At 38.4% G+C, this 26,332-nt stretch overlaps 1 protein-coding gene across 1 annotated transcript; it reads right to left on the bottom strand.

The window, feature by feature from the left end:
* Window positions 1-1,804: 1,804 nt before the first annotated feature.
* On the bottom strand, window positions 1,805-25,790 carry LOC140935218 (glutamyl aminopeptidase-like). The gene is made up of 18 exons (XM_073384759.1): window positions 25,100-25,790; window positions 23,960-24,107; window positions 22,243-22,368; window positions 21,220-21,340; window positions 16,652-16,806; window positions 15,253-15,501; window positions 14,228-14,359; window positions 12,518-12,678; window positions 12,196-12,275; window positions 11,106-11,233; window positions 10,301-10,356; window positions 9,960-10,107; window positions 7,649-7,722; window positions 6,179-6,280; window positions 5,790-5,957; window positions 3,528-3,668; window positions 2,540-2,618; window positions 1,805-2,100 (listed from the first exon to the last, which is right to left on the bottom strand). The coding sequence occupies exons 1-18, from the start codon at window positions 25,687-25,689 to the stop codon at window positions 1,957-1,959; spliced, it is 2,802 nt and encodes a 933-aa protein (XP_073240860.1). The 5' UTR covers window positions 25,690-25,790; the 3' UTR covers window positions 1,805-1,956.
* Window positions 25,791-26,332: the final 542 nt, after the last annotated feature.

The following is a 26,332-nucleotide window of genomic DNA, read 5'->3' as shown; positions in this document are numbered from 1 at the left end:
TACTTGCCAGGTGATTGCCGTGAGGCCCTCGCGTGGTGAAGGTTTATAACTTTGTCGCGCGCGGTACATAGCGACCTGCAAACTTGGGCGGCCTGATATTTCTATGTATATATCGCTTGGTTTCCGCAAAGTAATGATATCATCATCAAGGAAGAAACTTGGTCGCCATTGTTTTTACTGGTTTTTTGGTCGTTTTGGCGATCGACAAATACTTTTGGAAATTAATTTCGACTGCAAAAGTACTTATTCGAGCTTGCGTAGCAGCGAGGGTCAATCTGCACAAAAGGGGAGTCATGGACTCGTGGAAACTGGAGATAAGAATCGCAATGTGACCGATAACATGCAGGGACGGCAAAAAAATGTACCAAAAAAGAATGCTATACGTGGCAAATTTGTTGTTTTACTCATTAAACCTAGCTGTTATAGCTGTTTTGACGTTCTCGTTGCCGTCGTCGTCCTCGTTGCCAAAGCCCCAAGGTTTATCGATGTGTGTAAACTTTTGGGAATCCGAATGTGTTTTTAGTATGAACGCCTGCGAAAATTTGTTCGAATATATACCCTCAATGGAATAAATCTGGAAACATTTATGTAGCCGGAAAAATTTTCGCCCCTAGTGTAAACGCGGCTAAAGCCGTGCAACAAGCTAGTAAGCAAGCAAGTGAGTGATTTTTTGCCGTCGTTCGCCTCATTGATTTTTCACTAAGAGAAGCACACTCTGTTGACGTAATCCTGTCCTACTGTCTCTAATCCTAAGACATGCGCAGGTAAAACAAGGCGTTCACGCCTTATACCACCTAGCTTGCCGCTGCGCACTATCTTCCCGCCGTTTCTCTAAATGTAAAATTGAACATTCAGTCCACCAATAAATTGCTTGGCTTTGCTTCACTGGAAACCGACATTCGGGTGTGTTAAAGGGAACAGTGCGTTGTTTTAGAAAAAAAAATCAAAAAAGCAACCGGACTCTTAAAATAGTTATCTCGCAAGAGAGGATAAAGGGGACAGAGAAGGTATCCCCCATACACACCCTATTTCATAGGTAATTCGTCTCCAGTTATTTTTAGAACCGGGATAAAGTTACCTCGCGCGCTGCGTGGATGTTTCGTGGAGGTTTTGCATGACTAAACGCCGTGCAAAACATGTCGGGCGAAAGGCAATGAAAGCGTAAAGAGATCTAGAGCATTCCTGAATATTGACGCGAAATGAGTCGGCAGTCACCTGGGGAAAGGGAATCGCTAGACTCTTTGACAACCCGTAAAATCAGTTTAACTCGATGTTGTCGGAACCTCAGTGCTTTAATAAAATGAGAAATTTCGGTCGTTTGTACAATAAAGCAAGTAGGACGCCAAGTGTTATTTTTGTTGAATAATAAATGACTAATAAAAGAATAAATATCAAACCAGAAATTGCTCTCTTCAAACTGTAAATTATAAATGATCCTGTGTTAAGGATTTCCCCGCTGTACTGTTAGCTCTATACAAGAGAGGACGGGCGATTCTTTTTTAATTTCCGTTTCGCTGATACAGCTTTAGCAGAAATCTCTCTTTAGTCTTTTTCGTCGACAAAACGAATAGCAATATCGCTCTTCCGACATTTTGTTCTGCGTCAATTCGTGAAGGACGCGTGGCTCTGAGCGTGGGTCATCCACGCGGAACACATTCGCGCTATGTGATTGGCTGTTGTCTAATCCACCTTGGGATCTGTGGTCTTAAAAATAACTCGAGACGAATTACCTATGGAATAGGGTGTGTATGGGGGACGCTTTCTCTGTCCCCTTTATCCTCTCTTGTTATCTCGTCATTCATTTGCGTTTCTTATCTTATTCACAAGTTTGATTTTATTGATTTTATTTTTATTATTTTCTGGTAGGCACGTGTGTACCGTACGTACAAGTAGCTACGCACCAGCATTCTCCTACAAAGTTTGTCTTTATTATTATCTCGCACAGGAACGATTTAGTTAAAAGATTCGTTCAAACCAAGCGGCCACTTCTTCCTCATGTTCACTAAGCCACATGATATTGGCACGAATCTGTTCCATTCCCATCTGAACCTGACGATACCCAAGAGCAGTAGAGGAGTAGCCCTTGAAAAATTCCATTAACTGAAGACATAAAAACATTGAAGGAGTAAAATTTTTAAACATAGCTTCCGTTGTGCTTTTACTTCAGGGGAACAATCTTATATCACATAATTGCATAACAATGGTCAGCAGTCCACACCATCCCTCTCAAGCTATGTGCATGGGTAGAGCTAGAACACCGGTGAAATTCGTAAAAAGTTCTCAACTTAACCTTCTGAAAATGTTAGTAAAGTTGCGGGGATGTCTACGGCCGCAATTTTTGCTGCTCGCCACTTGGAGAGTCCAGAGACTGCAATGCTTTTGACTTTTTAGAGAGATCGCATAATCTGTGCAGTCAATATTCTATCAATAATACAAAGGTGGTACCTTAAAATGTACCTTAATAAGACATTGGCAGAGATGTGATAAATTGGACAACTCAAATTAATATTGACGTTTTAAGCTAGAATACTGATCTTACCTCATCAAGTTGGGTTTTTGTGTTGCAATTGGTCATCAAGGAGGTAATCAAGCTTGACCAGCCATTTCCAGTCCCGTACCTGAGAGGAAGACAAAGATATTGTACAAAGGGTCATTGGAATTGATCAGATACAACAACATTTATAGTGCCACATGTCACGTCACTAGCTTTAATAAAAACGGTGCATTGCACTAATTGTCATTCAGTTTAGGGGCTGAACGAAACAGGTGCACATGATCAGGTGTTCACTGGTGTGGACGATAGTTTTCATGAGTCATAGAACTGAGTCTACTTTGTATCACTGGTTTTCATTTCACACTATCAACGATCAAAGAAGGAACCAATAAACTCATGAAGAAAAGAATTACTGCGATAAAATAAGTTAATATGAAGACTCGTCAAGATAAGATCAGTGTGCATTTTCATGCCGTGGTGAGTCGCTATGGTGGTGTTCCGTTTCAAGTTACTGGAGGCTAAGAGCAACATGTATCACCGACTGAGATTACTCATTAAAAGAGCGTTTTCAACATCGATCGACATCCAGATACGTATTCCAATACAAGAAGTATTCAGATAGCAAAAGCTCAAAATCTATGTCTTCGTGTTCTTTTAATAACCAGAGTGACTCTTTCTCGAGTGACCCGAATGGTTTTAAAAGGTCACAAGCGCACTACCAAAAAAATAACCGAATTATCGAAGTGAAATGTAGAAAAGACAAGCGTCTTTTCGTATCATCAAACTGAGAATTCAGAAAGTACTGACCACTAATCTAAATTTATGATTAGGTCAAAGGCAAACCGGTGGTAATATTGTCATATCCCCTGAATCCTTATGCGCGTCGTACATGCGCAGTAGGCTCTTCTTGCCATGTGCTTACAGACTTGAAGTAAAATATTGTTGAGTTCTCTGCGTTCGTTATACAATTTCCTGCTACATTACAAACTACAAATTCCTGGTACATTACAAATATGTTTAATACAATTTATACCTTTTGTAAAGATAGTTCCAATTACGAAGCACAAAGTCCCAGGCCATCCGCCATGCTTCGGGTTTAGAGGCAAAGTGTGATATTACCATGAGAGTTTGCTGAGAACCAATTTTGTCCTTATCCAATGAATAATTTAGAGTCCTAGATACAAAGTGACCAAGAGACATTTCAAAATAAGCTTGAGATAAAAAGAGTAAAAGAAAGACTCATCGTCGAAAGAGAATAATAAGACGATAAATTAAGACTAATTTAAACGCCAAGTAAATTCGAAATATTTAAGACATTATCTAAACATTCATTAAACAGTGATTAAACTAGATGGGGTTGAAGAAATTAACCTAGGCATCAAGTAAATAATGCTTTCTACTGGGACGTCCAGATAAAATTTTACAATAACTGCGCGATTCCTCGGGCGCTGATGGGTCTAGGGCTATACTGAGTCGATTTTAACAAAATGATGAAAAAATTATGCAGATAGAGGAGAGGCCGAAGTAGAGAAAAGCCTCCGAGATCTGCATAATTCTTCACATCATACGAAAGCGGAATTCAGTGATTGTTTTATTGTTGGTTTTTTCATAATATTTCTATGTCCTTTATACATGTTATAAAAAAAAAAACACAAGATAAGCTACGCGCGCCGTGGTAGGTCGTTGCCCATGATCGTGTTTTCTTTGTTTTGCCCAACATAACCTGCGAGCAGAAGCTACATTTTCGCGGCGTGAGTTGGCGTGCGAAAAGTAGCCTCTGCCGACAACCGGCCGTTCAATTTTCGACCGTGTATGCGCGAAATTCGTCACGCGACTCGCAAGCAAAATAAATTCGTCAGGTCTGCCGTCAAATGACACGAGTTGCGCGGGAATAAAAAGAATTGCGACAACTCCGATCTGCTACGCAGGACTCACGCAAGACTCACGCGAAGCTCTAAACCGGTCAAGAGCAGGAAAAAAAACTGTTTTTGTTAATTTATTCGCCCAGATTTCTGGACGGATTAGAACGGTTGTCGGCAGAGGCTACTTTTCGCACGAGAGTTCACACAGCGAAAAGGTAGCCTCTGCTCGCAGGGTAGTCTAATATGGTGCGCGGTTTTAAAAGTTTAGCCGTTTACAAACACGCAAAACGGAGAAACATACGAGACAAAAAGAGTTCTTGGCGAAATCTTCGCAAAAGATGCCATAGCTATTGTGTCATCGCTAAGTTAGGCTAGTAATCGCAGTTTAAAAAATTTTTCGGGATCATTCCATCTACTCTGATAAAGTTAAGTTCTTGGGAAACGCTTGGGAGAAACTGTCTACAAGTCTTAACGAATGAAATGCCTTAGCTATAGGGTTTCTTCGATTTCTGTGGTTGGGCTTCACCTATATCCATGAACTTAATGTTTTTTTTCCTCCATAGTACTACCATACCAAGAGGCTTGAAGCCTCTTGGTATGGTAGAGGTTCTCTGTTGTAATTGTGTTAAGACGTTCTTCACTCGTCTCCACCTTAATTTTCTGTAAAGTTATTAAAGGCCGATTATGATCTGTTGGAAAAAAGGAGCGAATATAATATTGTCAAATCAATTTGCTCACTTATATCATGGGTGGCATTACTCCTTCATTTTGGCGCCAAATTTAAGCGTCAACTTGTAATTTGACATTTGAAGTTACAAAATTGACATGGCAACGTCTCGTACTGTATGAGTGCTAAGATGGCATTGAGGATTTAAAATGTAAGGAAGAAAAACGATTCTAAATTTGGAATAGGTCATAAGTTTATGACGAGGAAAAAACTTCTTTAACATTTTTTTAAATCTATAAGCTGCCGCTAGAAAACGCTACCCGTAGTGTTACTACCTCGATGGAAGGTTTAAGTACACTACTTGTTTTTTTGTTTGTTTGTTTGTTTTGTATTTTTTCCTTTTCTTTCTTCTTGTTTTTAGTACTGTACCTTTTTTCTTCTTTTTTTAAATTTCTATTCGCGTTGGAGTATAATTCCTTTTCCACTCAAGTTTGAATGAATTGTTATAATTGTTATTATCTATACTAGAAATGATGATAAAAGAATAGACCATAGAAAATTGTTGTCTATTTTTTAAATTTAGCAGCTTTCGAAAAGAACGTGAAATCCATAAATGAAGTTCGTGTCACTATCTTTTTTATAAAATGCATCTCGCAGGTACACTGATTTAAGCGTGGTGAGACCCGTTCTTGTGATTGGGTTCAATTAGAAAATCCAAAATTTCTTTTCAAAATAATTTCTTCGTGTGTTTACAATAAAGCCTTACTTTTCAATCATTTGAGGATTCCTGGTGCATGTAAGGGAAGTTAAAAGAATCGCCTTTTCTGAAGCAATATTTGTCGACTTATACTTGTCATAAACTTGATTCCATTCCTTCACACCACCTTCACGGACACCCATAGAATAAACTAGGGAACGGAGATTTGATGCAATGCTGCAAAAAAAAACGTAATAACTGAAGCTCATGACCAGGATCTTCACAGCCCTGTTTCCTCTCATCCTTGGTTATCTATTAACAGAGCATAAGTAAAGTAATGGTTAAAACGCGAGCAACAGTGATTTATCAAGGGTTAAAAACATGACCGCGAAAGGCGAGAATTTTTAATCCGGATTCCCTTACATGGCGCGAAAAATAGTTAGGGTTTTTATACATACAAGAGACCCTCCATTGCGAGCTGAAACATCTCCTTGACCTTGGCTATAACTGCTTTGTCTGAACAATAACAAGCCGTGGAAAGAATGTATGGCCTCAGAAGTCTGCAAAGCAATTATAGCAATAATATGAATTAATTTAAACACACTCTACGACAATGACGCTGCCTTTGGAAAATGACCAATGAAATAAAAGCCAAATAAGTAATCGATAAACATTTATTATAGCATTCACAGGTGAATCCACATAAGTACAGCCAGGCTATATTTTTGGGAACCATGACCAAAACCTTGGAATGCAAATTAGTTTTGTTTTTTTTTTTTTGCTTAAAGTTGTACATGTGAATATGAAATTTGAAAACAATATCTCAGTGAATAATGAGGACTTTCACTTTAACCCACCAAATCTTTGAGGGTGGGAAAAATTGTGACATTTGAAGACCCATTTAATGGCTGTCCTTATTTCTAATGTCCTTGGAACTTGGACCTATTGACCTATTCCCGGGATTGTCAAGCTTTTAAAAAAATTCATGGAGCGGTTTATAAAATTATCGTGACATTTGTAAGAATGGACCAAATTAAATAGAAAAATGGTAATGAAAGCAGCCGAACACACACATTCTTCTTTCTCGCAATCGGCCGAAGCAAACTTATAGTATACAGTATATAGTATAGTATACAGTTTCAAATTTAATAAAACCACTGTGAGATGAAACCGCATTTCCATGCCTCATCTTTTTATCTAGATATTAGCCAATTATGTCGATAGCACATTTATTCACTGTTTTTATGACCCTTAAAAGCGTTCTTCAAAATATTTCCAAAACCCTCTCACAGAATATGTTTAAACTTCGCCATAATCGAGGCAACTAAAGGAGGTAAAAGCTCCAAAAGCTCCTGGTACCGAGAAATACAAAGGCATGTAAAAAACGTAATGGCGTCGTACGTTGCTATGGCTACTCCGATGTCAATAAAACATAGATCACAACAAATTTTCATCTTCATATAATACGGCTGTGGTATCCTTTTTCTGATATCTTTGTTAATGCCGATCAGGTAAATACTCGAATTTAAGAGAAATCCACCCTAAAAAACAAGTCTGGCTACCTAAATTTGTGTTTTGTTGAAAACTCACGCAACAGCAAAAAGATGTATAAGTTTATGAATACAATTCATACACAGATACATGGTAGTATGACAAAACGCATGCAGTCAATTTTCTCAGTCAGTACATTATTTAGCCTAAGGAAACAGTTTACACTTCGCGACGTCACCACTGGTTTCCCGCGAAATGACGTCTGAGAAACGAGCGCAGAAAATCCATACTGATGACGCGTCACTACCCAGATCTGGGCAATGCTTTTGACTGGTTAACATTGTGTTTAAAATGTGTTTTCTTAGGCTATACGTATATACATAATACAGAAATCACATTTGTATTAATGGAGTGAAAGGGTTTTTTCCTTTTCTTACTTATCCAAGTGAGATCCGTTATCTTCCCATCCCAGTCGCTTAATAGCTGGAGCAAGCTGCTGCAACATGTACCTCTGAGGCAACGAGAAGCAACGTCTAGTATTACTCACCTTATTAGGGGCTCAATTTTCCAAACCAGAAACCCATAAGGGATGGAAACGTGTAACTCGCGTTCAATGCTCGTGAATATTCATTTTGACCATATTTGGAAACCTTAGTGACGGATATCCATTTTCAACAAAATGGCTGCTGCGCGATCACCATGCAGATGTTTTAAGACAAGATGTTCTGCATTTCAAGGTTAAAAATACACCGTTAAAAGTCAAAAAATGGAAAGAGAAAGTTCAAAAGACTGCTCAGCTTTCTTTTTGTGGAGAAAGGGAAGCTTTTCATCAAGAAATCGTCCTTCGAGGAATTCAACCTTGTTTTCTTCACGGCGGAGCCCATGGTCTGTTTTGAAATGCAACCAAGTCAGCGAAGTTTTTGCTGAATTTTCAGGTACATTTTGCACTCTATGGCCAAGACAATTACGTTTATGAAAGGGAATTTATGTATTTTTAAATGTTTCATAGACGTTTTATAAATTTTTCTCTTAGGCGCTAAAGAAAAATTACAAAATGTGCCCTGATTTGAGATGGATTTTGTGTTGAATTTTGCCAAGTGCTTAGCCGATTTCACTCGCGTGAACGGATCCACGATCCAGATAGTGTTTTCCGAATTGCTTTAGAGGATTAACTTTTTGGACTTTGAATAAAAATTTTCAAGAAACGGCTTCTCTGTCTATCGTTTTGAGTTTGTTCATTCATAAAATTAGCTCAAAACACGATCGTGACTACAACATCTAAGTTTAATTTAAGCTTTTAAAATGCTTCTCACATTCATTAGAAGCATCACTTTTTGCGAAGATGTCAGGTTCAGGTTTTGGACACTTTTCGATACGCAGCTAATGAATTTTATTCGAAAATATTTTTCACTGTTTATTCTAGACTTTTAACATAAGAATTTTAAAAGCCTATTTGCAGTATAAGTTTACTGTGCAGAGGGTCAACGAGGCATCGTTTTTTGAAGTGACAACTTCAAGAAGTTGCGAGGCCGTCAATGGGTTTCATAATGTTACGTTTTGCCCGGGTGGTAAGGCAATAATATCCTGCTCAGTGTTTCGGTAATATTCCTGGTTTCAACCTTTGAAAGCTTTCTCGGCTTTCAGGAGTTTTTCCCCCGTTTGTCGGCCATTTTTTTAAGCGGGCGCGGGAACCTGAAGGAAAATTACGTCAAGTTGTTTACGAAATTTGATTGGTCATTTATCTCTTCTTCTCGTTCCAAATATGGTACTTTCGAAAATGAATAATCACGAGCATCGGACAAAGCAAAGATATGAGAGTTACATGTTTCAACCCCTTATGAGTTTCTGTCCAAACCCATTAAAGCTCTAGTAAAACGGGCAACAAATAACGTGCAAGAGTGACTTGTTTAGCAACATTGGTGCAAAGCGAGTTAAACAGGCTTATCTTACCCTTGTAACCAGCTTATTTATTGCAAGACAGGTTTGATGTGGGTGGTAGAACGCACAACATCGCTATTCAACTCGTTTTGCAGCCATGTTACAAAACAAGTTGCACGTTTTTTGCTGCCCGTTTTACCGTACCTTGATTAATGAAGAATGGGAAACTGAGAGGGAAACGTGGGGAAATGTGAATTTCACCAAAGTTACAAATATTCTGCATTTTTTGCTTTGAGGAGTTGATCGGAGTTGATTGGAGTTGATTTGCAGACGTTTTCAGGATATAGACCCGTTTAACTACAACCTCTAAAAATAACTTGAGTGAAATCACATATCCCAGCCAGTGCTCTAAGTTTCCCTCTCTACTCCATAATATTCTCTTGATATATATTAAAAAAATACGACGGGAATTAAACATATGAATTTGTTAGAGAAAAACACTGTTTTTCTAACTAAGTTCATAATTGGGATTTCGGCAAATTTTAGTACTGATCTATCAGGACTAATATGAGAAGGACTTTACAGGCATGTTGGCAAAAACGTTCAATTTTTGTGCTTTAAATAAATAAATCATCTTAAATGAATTTTGTGACCATAGTTCTTAGAACATTTCAGCCCATGATTCATTAAAGTTACACGATTGTTAACAAAATCAGCACTAGTCTGAATCTTTCGTAATTAGTTAATTAACGACAATTAACTACCGAAATATCAACCTAACAATTTGGTTTGAGTAAGTAGATAAGGGAGAAATTTACTATAATTAACCTGATAATTAACTACTTAAACCTAAAAAATTCACATCTTTACCTTGAACAATCCAAAAGATTTTTGCAGTGCTAAATTGTTGCCGATGTAAAGCATATTTTGTATGAATGTTTTCAATGGGACATAATCTGTTTCGTGAATAATGTACTTTGTCAAATCCAAAGCGATAGTTTGATCCAGCAGATTGCTCCTAGATAGAGATACCGAGGCAAACAAGTCAGTACGGCTAAAAATGCAACTAACCGAGGAGAAAAACTGGTGGAACAAAATGAGGCAATAAAAATAGAAGCCGTGAGAAAAGGGAGATGTTGAATAAATCATCATTTTTTTTTTTTAATAAATAAATTTGTATCTACAGCCATTGTAACAACAATATACGTTACCTTGCCAAATGAAAAGCATCATCAATCAATCCTGACCGGTCAGTGGCGCTCAAGGCCTCAAACAAAGTTATAAACTCGTGAGTAATGGCTCTTTGAAGTTAAATTATCACATGTTGCTAAAATTAAAGACCCTGCTGGAGAGCAAACGACCCAGAATAATCCTGGCAGAGGGAAGTTTCCCCGATTTGTGCATCTTCCATAATACACCTTCTGTCTCAGTTGTTTTCCTCCCCTCTCACTTCCCCCGCCAAATTTTGCATTGCATAACCTTAAACCTTTAGTTGGATCTTAATTTTTCCTGGGTAAATTACAGTCTTTTCAAGAGAAATACAAGGTGTATCAGTAGTATGTGCAAATGACTAATTAGCGTTCACTGACGTAATCGTGCTGTTTTTCTTGCCTCGCTGTGTCTTATGCTCTCTAGCAAGGTGACTGCGCAAGTTAAGGGCAGCTCAACAAAAGGTTAATACCCAATAGAGGTTCTATTTTATGTGCTTTACTAACAACTTTGTCCACCGGGACTGTGGTATTTTGCCGGTTAATATAGGTTCGACTGTTCCTAGTTTTGGTTCATTTATTCTAGTGCTGTCCCGTAATTTATCACCTTTAATTAGTTATCTCCTTTTTAGGTCCAAATTTTAAAGAAACCTGTAGGACATCTAGAGACTTTGGACAACTCCTTTTTTTGTCAGTGAGACAAATATTAAAAATGTCAATATATTCGATATTCCTAAAAAAAATATTCAAATCAGAATTAACAAGAGTTTTCCATAAACCTGCCTGTTGGATGTATATTTGTCCTTACTTTATGGTCAGATTGTAACTGAAGGTAAAGAGACTTCCAGTTCTCTGTTTCGTAGTTTACTCGGTAATATTCAATCTGATCAACATTAGCTTTGATCCAACCGTCAGAGGAGGCCCAGTTTAGTGTAGCTGAAAAAGATTTCGAGGGAATAAGTTGTGGTTGTGTTCGTTTCATTTATATATTTTTTGGAAGGTTTGTCAATTCATCTGGATTTCTTTATTCATAGATATTAGTGTGGTTGCCTGAGGTTGGTGCATTTTACTTGAACTATATCTGATTCCATGGTTCTTGGCTGTAAGACAGTACGAATGGGACTAGAGAGTTTCAAAAGCTCTGTCGCGGAGACCCTGGTTTTAAAATCCGAAAAATTGGCAAAATTTCGGTAACTGGACACAAGACTTGGAGAAAAGTTCCCTGAGATTTTGCCATGATCAGACAGAAATCAGTTTCCCAAGACTACCTTCTCGTATCCTTGAGGAAAGATCGACAAGTTTGCCCCCAGTGTGGATGACCAAAGAGCTTCAGTGTAGAACAATTCAATTTCCCATGTTTAGCTATTTCTTTTTGGTTAACCCTTTTTTGAAAATAAAACTGAGATGACCCCTTACGCCGTAGATTGCAATAGAGTACTAAAGTGATGACGTCATAAAAATGAAATTTCTGAAATTATGGAATTTGTCAGGATATTCTGAAAGAACAATGTCCAAGAGGCCTACTTGCCAAAAATGAGCATTTGGGGGCAAATTGTCTCTGAGATTGTAGCCCAGTTATACTCAGAAAACTCCATACAAACCCTTCTAATTTTTTTTGGGGGGTCGACCCCAAAAAAATTTAGAAGGGTTTGTATGGAGTTTTGTAAGCATAACTGGGCTACGATCTCAGAGACAATTTGCCCCCAAATGCCCATTTTTGGCAAGTAGGCCTCTTGGACATTGTTCTTTCAGAATATCCTGACAAATTCCATAATTTCAGAAATTTCATTTTTATGACGTCACACTTTAGTACTCTATTAAAACGCTATAAAGGGCAGCCATTACATATAGCTGTGAGCATACAAGCACAAATATTCAATAAATCAAGAATTTCTTACCAGGCCCTCTATTCATCCAAACTTGGACTGTAGCCTTCTTCTTCTGAGTCATATAAGTTAGAGGTATATTCCATGTATAACTAAGAAAGCGAAAGTCATTTTAAAATAAGGAAACGGAAGATTGGCATGCATAAAGAAACACATTTCCCATCATTTTAAAAGTCCTATGAGGGCCCAGAGCTACAAAGTGACATATTTTGGGCCTGTTTTTGCAGTGATTATTGGATCTTCAGTATATGCGTTGAAAGTAATCTTATTCGTTTAAATTAAACCCTTAAAAACTTGACTCATCACATAGATTAGCAAACCTGACGTCACTTACTCAAAAGGAGAACTCTGGTTGGGCTTCGCACCGGGGGTGATAAGGAATAGTTTTTGATCTGCTCTCGCCTTCTCTTGATCCGTGCGCGTGATGGTGACCACCGGTAATCCCATTTGTCGTGTCCAGGTATCCATCACCCTTTTTACATTGATGCCAGTTTGCTATGGATAAAGATCAATGTTTTATTCGAACATTGTGACAATTTGGTATTTTTTAAGCTCCAAAGTATACGCTTTCGAGACTCTGACGGGCCAGAAAGTTCTTAGAACTAGTCGTTTATAACCCTTTACTGAGCCTCGATGTCCAGATATCCCGACCGTTTACCATGTTCAGACATTTCCTTAAAGAATTAGTTGAGAAAAATTCATAAAATTTGAAACTATCTTGGTCACTCTTAGGACTAAACGGGGCGGGGGGGGGACTAATTACGCCTATAAAACTAATAAAGACGGATGAAATAAACATTGCCCCGGGCGGTAAAAACACTAGCAGGCGTGTTGTAAAAAGCCAATGAAAAGATCAGATTCTGAGAGCTACGTGGCCCCACAATGAATCTCTTTAGCCCTTTATATTTTTTTAAACTCCAAGAGTGACGAATATGTATTTTCTATTGATGATATCACTAAAACAGTTCTTGAGTCAAAAATCCAATTGATTAGGTGATTAAATTATAGTATAATTATTATAGAAATGGTAAATGCCATATGATTTTGTTGTTTCCGTTCATACTTCTCCCTTTTTAAATTTGTTGTAGTTGAAAAAACCTTTATTGTAACTAGACGGATGCCTCCCTTGGGAGAGTAAGGCGCAATAAAGAAATACTATACTACACTATACTATACTATACTATACTATACTATACTATACTATACTATACTATACTATACTATACTATACTATACTATACTATACTATACTATACTATACTATACTATACTATACTATGTAATCACAATTATATCCCTGATGAGAGTAGATGAGAAGAAGAGTAGATGATAAACTGAGCGGTACTTAAATTTTCAAAGAAATTCTCACAACCAATTCTCTAGATGACTTATGGAGGACAGTGTAGAGAAAATGTTTTTGGATATTGGGATTCTAAGGGTTAAGGCGACCAAATTACTTAAACTCGGTTTGTATATGTGAATGTTTGATGGCGTCTCAAAGATAGGAAAAGCGCCATGCAACCACAAGGAAAATGTTTTGGTTAAGGGTTTTACGACGGTAGTGTCAATGCCTCAGTCTGTGTTATTTGGGTGACCTACAGAGAAAAGAAGTGTGACGTCACGTTACCATGGTAGCAAAATTTCTGGATCACAACAAAAGGGAACTTAAGCAACGACGACGGCGAAGGCAAAAAAGCAATAGATTTGTATTAGCAAAGCAACAACTTTGCACGCGCATTACGCTTTTTTTTGTACATTTCTTTGCCGTTGTTGCAAGACTGCGACATGAAAATTGCTAATTCCGAGCGCACGCTTTTTGGAGTAGGTGACACAACACAAAAATTTATTTCTTTTTCTTTTCAGTTTCTAAACTTAGGTACGGTCCTTTCGCCACATTTGACAAATTAAATGAAACTGAATAAGTTCGATGAAGTTTGAAAGAGTGCGAATTCACTCAAGTGACGTTTCCGGTTTGTTGTCAGCCAGAAACTTTGCTACCATGGCAATGTAACGTAACGACTTGTCGTCTCTATTACTGTCTTACTTGAGTTAGGCATTCCCATAAATCATCAGTGTTAGCGTTTCCATAAGAATATTTCTTGAGGTATGTCTGAAGACCTGAAAAGAATCCTTCAGAACCAAGAAATTTCCTCATCATCCGGATTACAGAGGCACCCTATGGTAGAAGGAAAACGTCTGGCGCTCAAAAGTTCTGAAAATCTGGCGACGGCCAATGTGTATCGCAGAGAAAGCCTCCCATATGCCGTAATCTTCTAATTTAAAAGATAAACTTTAGTCGAATAAACTGACGGGAAAGGTACATTTCGAAATAAAGAAGAGTTAAAAATGTGATATTAACAAACGATTTTAATATACACAGTACATAGGCTGTCAAATAGTAACCATCTCGCCAACTGACGTAGAAATTTACAGGTTTTGTCCAAAATTAAAGTGAGGCGATTTAACTTATGTCAGGGGGGGAGGGGTATTCAAGAAAGGTTCATAGGGGGAGGCTTCACCCCGAAGTTCAACCCCTCAGCCTTATACCTTCCATTTTTCACAAAAAAGGTACCCTTTTCGTATACCTTCTATTGACAAATGGTACCGTTCTCACCCAACTAGTTCAGAACTTTACATCCGTTTTAACTAATATAATGTGACTTTGCTGTTTTTTAAATATGAAGAAATCACAAAATCAGAACACTTGCTCGACTCTTAGTTTTGGCCAAATAAAAGCTTTCAACATGGCGCATTTGTAAGTCTGATTTTACTTTCATGGAAAGCCTTTGTAATGTGCTTTTGTTTTCGTAAGCCAATAAAAACCTCTTTTTTTTTGCCCATCAAATGACTGTCACATCGAGCGCCCTGCACTTGTTTCCAGTTAGCCCAAACAGCCAATGATTTATGGCCCGCACGATTCGCTCTTGGGCCACAAATCAATGGAAAAAAAGCTCGGTCCGTAATTTACTGTCCGGACCGAGAACTCGGTCAATAAGAGGGATATGATGATCAATTATTACACAAAGGTCTGATTGGCTACACTGAATTATTTATTGATCAATTGCAAACCTTTCCGTATGATAACGCATCAAAGATGTTTTTTATTTGCTTAGGATCCTCCACCTCCACTGACACAGGATGCGAGAAACTTGACTGATCATAGTTGAAAGCAACGTAAAGCTCTGTAAGGATAAACTGGTCCATAGTGTTCCAGAGTGGCTCAACAAAGGTCGTCCCTATACTCTCCAAATAATTTGCAAAGCCTTCGTTGAGCCAAAGATCATTCCACCATTTCATGGTGACGAGATTTCCAAACCACTGAAAAATCAATAAAACTAAGATATACTTATATTGAATAACTACTGAGATTCCTCCAAAACTGGTAATATAATGTCAATTACGCCTAGTGCGTGAAAACTTAGAAAAAATTCGACGGGGAGGATCCAATTATCAAGAACTAAAACTACCATTTAGTACTTAATTTTTAAGGTTTGCGATTTTATCCGAAAAAAAAATACTCGATAAACTTACCCACTAATTTAACCCAACGGAGAAAACTCCATGGTCAAATATTATTAATTTTTTAAACGAGGCATATTTCGCCTGGCACGTATTTTGACTCAAAGTATAAACGCATTGAACTTTGAGGGCGGTGCTGAGAATTTTATCCTGAAAATTGATTTTCACCTGACTGAAAATCTAGAATGTGTAACTGGACCAAAGAGTTCCTACCGTAAGACCAAAGAATTATATATAGCACCACAAAAATACTCGGTATTACATTAACGAGCTATGGCATTTATTGTGAGTTAACAATCTGGCAACTTAAGAAGGGGAAAGAACGATATTGAATCTTTCTTTTTGACCTCCCTTGGCATGAAGACTGTACCGACGTCCCGCATGCCATACGGCCTTAAATCTTGATTGGCTTATCCTCTTTGTGACTGTAGGCACAATGTACATGTATGGGTCTATCGCCGCTGTCACAAAAATAGCATTTGTTTGGACGGAAGCCGAATCCGCAATAGCCTGCGTATACCGAGCGTTTCCGTGCGGTTTCGGAGCAAAGAACGAGGAACGAGAGACAAAGTCCGCGCGAAAAATGGCGCAAGTGGGGATGGGGTGCTGAAGAAGTTTCCTTCCTTTCCCTCCCCCACCCCCTCTTTCATTTTTTGGCTCTCGTTTCATTTCTCGCGCAGCCAAAACCGAAAATCCCGCTCCTCGATCTTTCTTTGCCTCGAAAATTACCGGAAACGCATGCTACAAGCCTAAATCCGCAAAGAAAAATTTCGCGGATTCAAAAATATCCGGATACGTGTGAACAGTGCCCAAGAATACTGTTGACCGACAACATACAGAGCGGGGGCAACTGTAGTGTCAACTACTACTATTGACAGGGGATAACTGAAGCGCTGTGTCAAATCATAATTAGAACAGGTCAGACAACCACTTGGGATTCTCCCCATACCTGGTGCGATAATTCGTGTGTGACGGTCACACACACTTTTTGTTGAAAAGCATCCGATGTTGTATTAGGATCGAAGAGAATCCTCGGAGCAGAAAATTCGATCATTCCCCAGTTTTCTACAGCACCTGTTCCAAAGCCAGGCACGGCAATAAGGTCTGAAAAATCATAAGTTGACAACATGATACGGACATTTCAACAGGATTGCAAAACCAGCCCAGAAGGCCTCAGACAGACAAAAGGATACAAACTCAGAACCAAAAGTGAGTTTACCATTCAATTTCTAAGAAAAAACATAGTTAATTAAAGTGAAATGGTTGGGAAACCCTTTGTTATATGTTTTTGTAAGCTTTTTTGGACCTGACCGTGCACAACGTTCAATAGCATTCCTATCATTTTGAACTTGCTGACCAATAGAAACATTGCATTAATTTATTCAGTCACAAATTTTGAACAAAAAACAAAGGATTATGCATGATCAGAGAACTTCCAGCATAAACTACAGCACCATTGTTTTCAACTTTGATGTTTGCCGGCTTTCCTTACCAGTCTTCTCTACTAACTATGGATAAAATTTCTAGATGAAAATAATTGTCCACAGTTTACAGGCGCGTCTTGCTTAATGAAACGCACCCTATAAATCATTAGGTAACACAGTAGTAGAAATTGATTACGGTAGGGCAAAATGTCTGTTAAATTTTCAAATCTTTAGTTTAGATTGCACCCTAAATATATATGAAATATCTAAAGTATTAAACCGTCCAGTTTCAATTTTTTGTTGTTGTTAATCGTTTAACGTTTGATTGCAATAGAGTTTTTATATAGCTACCCAACCGAGAAAACCTTCGCACCTGCGCATCAATAGCGGGTATGTCCATGATTTTATTAGGTTGTAGGCGAGTATTTACACTATCTATTCAAAGTATTTCTCTTTTCTAAGTGCTCAATTAGCTGTGGTGCTCCGCCGATTTTTTTATAACGAACTGGCGCTGACTCATATTGGAGAAGAGCTTTGATGTGAGAGCTAATGATAAAATTATGTCTTCACAAAACTTTTTGATTTTGTTAGTTGTTAAACCAGTAAATACCCCACTATATGATTTCCCGCCAACTACGCAGATTGCAATTGTGTGCACAATTTCAAGTTAGCTAGTATGAGGGAATCGTCAAGCACACACGTACCAGTCTCCACTGCTATAGAAATGGGCCTTATGTATGATACCATACAATACAATACAAAGATGAAGTGTGTGTACAGGTGGGCGTACGCTACGTCATAACCAAATTCACTCGGATGGATAGTTTACAAAATTTTCTTACCTTAGGTGCTTCGCAGGCGCGCGCCACTTCGCGAGCGCGAGAGCTCCGCTAATGATTAATTCACAAGAGGGTAGGTCAAAAAGATAATAAATCTAAAAATTACACAGATACAATAGTTTTGTATAAAAAGAGCTTAAAAGCTAAAAAATAGGCGCTAGAATTACAAGATAAAAACTTATATATAAAAAGATACGGAGTTCGGCCTCGGTACATAACACCCTCCTCGATAATTCCATGCCAGTCAGTTTACGCACATAATGTGAGCTGAGCGTTTTTAAATCAAAAATCAAAACATTTCTTTTTAAGCGAGCTATTCGTTGTTTTTCATGTTTTGTAAACAATTAAGTCATTCTAATATATTTTAGTAGGTTTATTACTATTAGTAATGTAAAGGGCTTTGGTCTCTAAGAGGAAGGCGCTATTATTAAAAAATGAATGGGGAAGTTTGTGACGCAAAATTGAAATAGACCCTAAGATTAAGACCGATCGACAAGAAAGAAAAGCGGCGAATAAATTAGCCCTTCAAGTTTACACTTACTATACGGTATTAGAATGTCCTTTGTCCAGATCTCGATTAAAATAATAAGGGGATTTGTAAAAGTTGTGAGCTTCTAGACATACGGCCGTTATTCCACCAGGTGTTAGAAACTTCGATGAGAGGTAAGTGGTAGTGGAGCCAGTCATACACTTGAAAGTAAGCACAGCTTCACAGGGATATAACTGTGATTTAACAGGGAGCCAGTGCAGTTCTTTCAGCAGCGGAGTAACATGGTCAAATTAACTGGAACCACAGATGACCCGGGCTGCAAAGTTCTGGACCGCTTGGAGCTTGAGGAAATGAGTGTCCGCTGCATTGGACCAGACGGAAGAGCAATAAAACGACTTACTAAACACAAAGCGTTAATTATTGTGGTTAAAGTCGATCTGTTAAACAAGTGCTTAACACGATTGATTTGAGCTAAACTTAGAAAGCAGAAAGAAACTGTTTTAACGATATGCACGTGAAAAGTAAGGCGCGGGTCAAAAGTCACGCTTAGGTCTTCAACGACGTGTGCCGATATTACTTCTTTTCCTAAAAGAGAGAGATGGATACCCGGGAGACTTCCATAAACAATTATCAATGCCGACTTCCATAAGCAATAAGTTTAGTTTTATCAGGATTCAAGAGGAGACGACTTTCGAAGCACCAATCTCGAATATGTGGGAGGTCAACATTCAAATCACCAGCCCAGTGGGCTAGGAAGGAAATGTAAAGCTTAGTGTCATCCACGAAATTTCGTTCAGGACCGAGGGCATGTGTTAAGTCGTTTACATAAATACTAAATAAAATGGGTCCATGAATGCTTTCTTGTGGCACTCCTGATGGGTGAAGGATCAGACAACTAGAAATTTAGGCGCACAACTTGTCGTCCGTTGGATAGATAGCTGGCGAAACCAAGTAACTCTTGATGAAGGCGAGGCTCCAATATCCAGTGGTTTATTGAGCAAAATGCCATGATTTATTGTATCCAAACCTTAACTATGTCACGTAAAACAACAGCGCTAATTTTCATTCCATCAATCGCATTAGTTGTTCGTATTAAGGAGCTGGTTGCCGTGGAGTGCAATTTCTTATTACCACTTTGTCGTGTAGATAACCTTCCATTTGATACCTAGGTGCCTAGTAGTTAAGGCATAACTTGATCAAGCGCAACCTTTTCGCATTCTTTCGAAAGAAGGGGCAGGAGAGAGATAGGCCGGTTGATGGTAGGTTCTTCGTGATTACCATATTTAAGAATAGGCGACACCTACCTCAGCTAATTTCCAAGAGCAAGGAAAAATTCCTCGAGTGAAAGACGCGTTAATTAAGCTGTGATCATCGGGAGGGTAGCAGGAAGGCTATCTTTGATTGTACGCACTGGAATTTTCTCAATCCCGGAGGACTTATTTGCTGGCATTGACCTGACAATTTTTAAGCAACTTCGTTACAATTCACGAGCTTGAAATTGAATTGATCAGTCACAGGAAATTTGCACCACCAAGCCTGGTTGTTCTTTTTAGTTTAACTCTACTGTCTTGGCGATTCATGTACGCAAAACTTCGAAATTTTGCAATGTGAATTCGAGGATTTTGTTCGTTTGACGGAAGCATGCATAAGGGTCATTGGAAACCCACCTATGCGAAAAAATTGAATATTACGTAAGCTTTTGAACAGCCGCCCGTACAAACTCTCCGGGAGAGATAGGGGAGATTTTGCAAGGGGGTCCAAAGCAAGAAACTTACTTGCGTTTGTCTTGGCGAAAAGTTACCAAATAGCCAGTTAGAAGCATCAAATGGAGTTGCACCAGTAAAAATCTCGTCGAGTTTTCTTTTGTAGTTTGACTTATGACAAAGTTATTGAAACATAACTTTTAGCGGAACTCTCGCGCGCGAGAAAATGAAGTAATCTACCCATCCGAGAAAATTTGGTAACCTCGTGACCATACGTCCGCTCGCTCGACCATCCGTCCGCGCCACAGGGATACCAATGTAAAATAACTCAGTCAACAGGTATCGCAACCCAAATGCAACTCGAGGTTACATTGGCAGGGAATCGCATAGCTACTGGCGTCTTGTAAAGCAGAGACAACTAAAGAGTCAATAAAGACGAAAACGGAAAGCGGAAATTGTTTCTGTATCCGTGTTGTCTAAAGTATTAAGCCTAGATTAATTGTCACGTCCACAAATTTGGAATATAGAGCAAGAAAACGACTGATAAAAAGAGGAAGTAGGAGGAAGGACAGCGAAGCTCAACGAGAAAAAGGGCGACAAAGATTTAGAGCGAGAGATTAAAAAAAAACAAGGGAGACTTTTTTTGTTGGAAATACGACATGAAAATTTTGTAGCGGCGGTGACAAAATGAAAAATGCTAGCGGCCACCAATGCAAGGTGAAAATGAGCGACCGTGAAAAAAAAATTAACGAGAACACGCACGACATTTTCTCAAAAAAACGTGTAACTAAGAAGTTTCTGAAGTTTCACGTTGTAGTCTGAAAAGCAACGGCAAAGAAATGTACAAAAAAAGTGTGCTGCATGTGCAAAGTTGCTTTTTTGCTTATTATACCAATTGTTGTTTTTCACCGTTCTCCGGCGTTGCCTTCGCGGGCTTAGCTTTACATGATTTCAACCATAATTATTATCGAGAGCTTCGCTTTTAGCCCTCGCTAAATCTATATATTATTATTATCATTATTATTTTTATTATTATTATTATTATTAACATGTTTACTAGCCTTGCTTTGGAAGAGGATACTTTATCTTGAAGAATTTCTCATAATTTGAGAGAGTCTTTGCAGCAATGTCCAACGCGTAAGCACCCTGTGAGATCTTCGACGGAGGAGCCCACAAACGCACCTAAGAAAATAAGAAGCAAATAAAAGTTACAAAAATGTCGTTCATTTTCCCCCTTGTGAAACCGAACTGAACACGGTAAGAACAATTTTAAATGGCAAAACAAAAGGCCATATTTGTCAGGGGATAGTAAAAAATCGGGTGATAGAAAGATAAAACATATTGCATGCGCATGGCAGAATGGCAAAGAAATTCTCATCCTTCCACGTTAGGGGTAAACGTTTATCTCGATTGGTATTTTGACATAAAATATGAAGAATCCAAAACTCTAGCATGTGATATCAGGAGAGGATTAGACTGCATTTCTTTCCACGAGATTAAAGAAAGTCTCGGCCACTATCAACTATATATTCAATAAATACGCCGCCAGTCAGCTCAGTTGGGAGAGAGCCGGTCTGCTAAGCGGGAGGTCGTAGGTTCAAACCCCGGCCGGACCAACACTCAGGCTCTTAGGATAACTAAGGAGAAAGTGCTGCCTTTGCAATGACATCTGTATAAACGTTAACGATTAAACTTTCTTGTCTTCTCGGATAAGGACGGAAAACCGTAGGTGCCGTCTCACAGCATTTTCACTGATTTGTTCTTGTGGGACGTAATAGAACCAACACCACTGTTCGAAAAGACTAGGGAACGTACACCCCGGTGGTGTGGTCAACCTCTCCTGGGCTGGGTGGGTTATCTGTAACGACACACTTAAATTGAAGCCCCGCTCTGTTGTGTGTTCCGCACCATATGGTGAAAGCGATTAAATAAATAAATAAATAAATACTGTGTTGCTGTTGGCGCGTTTGTAGGCCTTAATGGAGTTTTATAATTATATTTAGTGTAGGCAAAGGTATATTTTGACCAAAATCATTTCAAAACTGAATATTTTCTGGTTCAAGTCATGTTTGAGTTTAACATACCTTGGTGCCACTGCCTGTGTTAGTTTCTATGGACTTGAAGTCGCTCACCAGAAATGCCACTAAATAAGTACTCATCCTAACTGACTCTTCGAAATGATCAGCGTATAAATTTTTTCCAACCTTAACCTGGAAAAAGGAGGGAAAACAAATTACTGCAACTTGTGATGGCAAGCTTAAAGTCATGGTTGCGGGTTGGACTTAAGATAGATATCAGATTTCAATATCAATATCTATGAACTGATACCGAGGGAAAGTAAGTAAATTTTAACGAGAAGCAACCAGATCGCCCAGTATGTAAAGTAATCAAGCCAGTCTTGGGTTCTTGGTTCCACCCTGTGGATTCCCGATTCACGGCCCGATGCTGGTTTTCGGATTCCTTGTCAGTAGATCTTGGATTCCAGATTGCAATCAGTAGCGGGACTCTGGATTCCTTGAGCTGAATTCCGGATTCCAAAACTAGGATTCTAGGTTCCACAAGCAGTGGGGACATTTTTCGGATTTCGGATTTTACAAACAACAATTTCCCGGATTCCAGAATCCGGGTACCTCAGATTTATTCCTATTATTCGAAGATAACAGTTACTTCACCAAATAGCTTTAAGTGTGGTAACTGCCATTATCATTGTGCTTAAAATTCGTTCAATTCTACAATTTGGTTCGGCTCCATAAAAATCCTAGCCTTGGCAACTGAGCACCCGTAAAAATTATGAATGATAGCTCGTGCATCCCTGACGAAAAAAAAAACATATTTCACTTACAACTCGGATGAGAGAACCCTGTCAAATCGCAATGAGTTGATGCTATCTTTTTCAGAACATAGAACTGTTCTTTCATTTTCACAACAAAAAGCATTCCTGATAACCTTTTCCAAACCAATTCAAGCTTGCAAACATATCTAAAGCCATGTTCCCTTGCAAATGCAGCGGCAGGCGTCGGAATACGTATGAGTCCTTTAAAGTTAAACTCCCCTTAAAGGAGCTGCGTCACGAAATTTATCGAAATTCACTAAAAAGTGAGAGTTGCCATCCAATTGAACGAGGGTATTAATAACACTGCAAATACAAAAAGAGGAACGGATGGAAAAATAATGAAATATTATTTATTGATTTGTATTGCGCAAATATCAATCCAGGGAAAGAAATTTTCATCTACGCATCACATTGACTCAACAAAATCCTAAAACCCTGGTACATATTTCAATTTAAAAAAATGGACAAACTTAAAGAAAATTGAACCGGATCAAAGTTTATCTGTTTTTGCCTGAACGTTTGATACTTGGTAGACGAATTTTTTAGAAAGGAAGCATCGATTTTGTCATTTACAATTAATTTCTTTGCTAACATCAATTTACCAAGAAAGCCCTGAGCTCCTTAATTAATGAACAGATGCTTCATTTTACCAATCAATTGAGTTCGGAATTCGAACGTTCGACTGTGTTTTATTTAGCGATATTTATGTGAGTTCAATTATGTTCGATTGCCGAACCTAATCCTAACTCAATCCATGAATTAAGTCCCATTGAGTACGTTTAAATTTTGTTCCATATATTTAGTTCGGCGGTGATTAAATATTCCGGGAAATAATTAAGTAAGCAACTGACGTCAGTCTTTCATAAGAATTTTTCTGTGGTTACTGCTCTCACAATTGAGTTGTAGACAACAAATATTGACGAACTTTGGAACTATCATATGTATAAGATACATCGTTAAGTACTCACCGTGTTTTCTATAGGCATATTAGAAAGAGCTTTGTGTTCTCCCTGTCTAATTATTGTCACAGTAAACGTGGCCTTCATTGCTGGCTCGTCAAAGCAGGGAAAAGCCAAGCGGGCGTTTGTGGGCTCAAAATAAGAAGCAGCAAAGTACCTAAAATTAAAAAAACTACCTCGTTTAGTCATGAGTGATTACATTGTGACTGGTGTAGAACAAAAAAAAGTATTTTGCGTTCTTCGTTTAAAAGTGATCAGCGCGTCGGCTGCTACTATTCCAACCGCTTATCCTACTGGACGTCGCACTTTGACGGTGCAGCGAAAACGATCTCTATCACTGGGCCAATCTTCCAACTTCTGATTGTGATATGTCAAAACATCCCATATGTCCCTTTTCCTCTCCCTTTCCCGTCAACATGATATTTCCCAAGCCCTCATTTCTTTTCAAATGGCCAAAATACTTTAGCTTGTTTGTTTCTTTTTAAAAGTTCTTTAACCATTGATCTTCCACCTTGAGGCAAGTTCCTCCCTAATTGGCTTATTTTTTCTGTGCTCCGTCCATGATAATTTTTAAAAATTTTCAATATTACTTCATTTCAAAAACGTTAATTCTTTTAAGGTTAATATATATTTTTTTAATTGTACAGCCTCCTTGTCTGCTGGGATGAAAAAATTACGTCTGTTGTACTACTATACTGACTCAGTTGATGAATTTTTTTTTTCGCCCGCCCTCATCGACATAGCACCACTGTAACAGTTTCATCAAAACCAAACCTTATATATAAAAACGTTAGGCATAGTGTTTGAATTATGCATTAAGAGAGACGAGTTGCAGTTTTATCAGCTGATGCCATTTTTTCAGAGCAGAAATTCGCGAGGCAACCATATTTCAGCAAAGAAATGTGTCCTAAAAGGGGAAAATTTAAGATAAAAATTGACGTGCAATTGCTCTCTTGATGAAAACATGAAGTAAAATTTCTTTTTCTTATTGAAATTTCCAAAATTAATTGCTAAAAGAAGCCGATATATTTTGGTCCCTTCTAACCTCATCTTTTTCTGCTTTTTCCTCATTAACAAGACTGTTGTTATGCATAGTTCTTATTATTGGTGTTGTCTATTTATAAGATACGCAACCGACGTTTCACTCACCTTTTTTCTCCATTCTTTGCAGCGTAAGAACTTCTATAAAACCCTACAAGTTTATCCGTCAGGGGATAGTTAAATTCAATGTAAATCATGTAAGTTTTTCCTGAGACGAGTTCCTCGTTTACTCTAATGAGAAACATTGCAAGAGTCTTATTACTCATTGTTCCTAGGACATGCAATTCTGTATCTTGTTGTCTTTTCTCACTCCTTTGATTCAATTCGTCGTCCTCGTGAACGTCCTGCACGTCGACGGAAGCAGCTACATCCTCTTGTTTCTTTTCAACGACTGCTGTCTTTACGACGTTCATGTCTTTTAAATGAAGAATAATATTTGCTGTTGGCTTAGCACATTTGATGAGTATACCAACGTTTCCCTTTACGTGGAATGTTTTTAAGTCCGTGTCTAATGTTATGTTGTATTTTATAGGAAATAAAGTCTGTGGAAGTCGTAAACTTCCCCATGGAAATTTGTCTTCCTTCTTAGTTATGATTCTTTGGCGATTAGTCACACTTTCTCTTGGCTTGACTAAACATCCCAGCAGAAGAAAGTATAGAACAAAGCTTAGTAACCGACGAAAGCTTCGAGCATACATTTCAAACAAAAGGGAAGGAATGCCAAGCTATCTGCTACAAACGTAGCTTAGTCACGTATCATCCCTTGCAAAAGTGTTTAACAAACCTTGAGTGCTGATAAAAAGTGCACAACAGAAATAATGGTTATAATTCATTCCCAGGCTCCATGTTGTAATTGCGGGGGAGCAAAATGCGAGCCCGCAGGCTTATTCTTGGTGGAGAGGGTCAGCGACACTTTATAAGTTGTATAGCGAGGTTTTGGAACGTTTCTTGGGGTTTAATACAGAGACTATTGAAGTTATGAACATATGAAAATCATATATGACAACTGCGGTGTGAAGAATTATATGGAAGAAGATCATCCTTTCACGGGTCTAATGCGAACCAATTCAACGACCTGCTCCCAGTTTGCTTGTTAGCTCAAATCGTAGAGCGCTGCACCTGTATTGTTTTTTAGGTGTGGGTGTTGTTCATGACCAGTGTCTTTTCAATCTTTAAATTTGTATTACGTCATTTGGTTATTGCACTTGTCCGCGACAAGATTTTTGCAAATGCCATCCACATTTTTGGGACGCATTTGTTGTGCCAGCTAATATGCATGGTACATGTATATGGCCGCGAAGGCCCTGGTGTTGATTGGTCCATCTGATGTCCCTGCCGTAA

This window comes from Porites lutea, chromosome 4, assembly GCF_958299795.1.
Source record: "Porites lutea chromosome 4, jaPorLute2.1, whole genome shotgun sequence".
Lineage (NCBI taxonomy): Eukaryota > Metazoa > Cnidaria > Anthozoa > Scleractinia > Poritidae > Porites > Porites lutea.
Note: the sequence above shows the minus strand (reverse complement) of the source record. Positions and strands in the feature narration are given on the sequence as shown.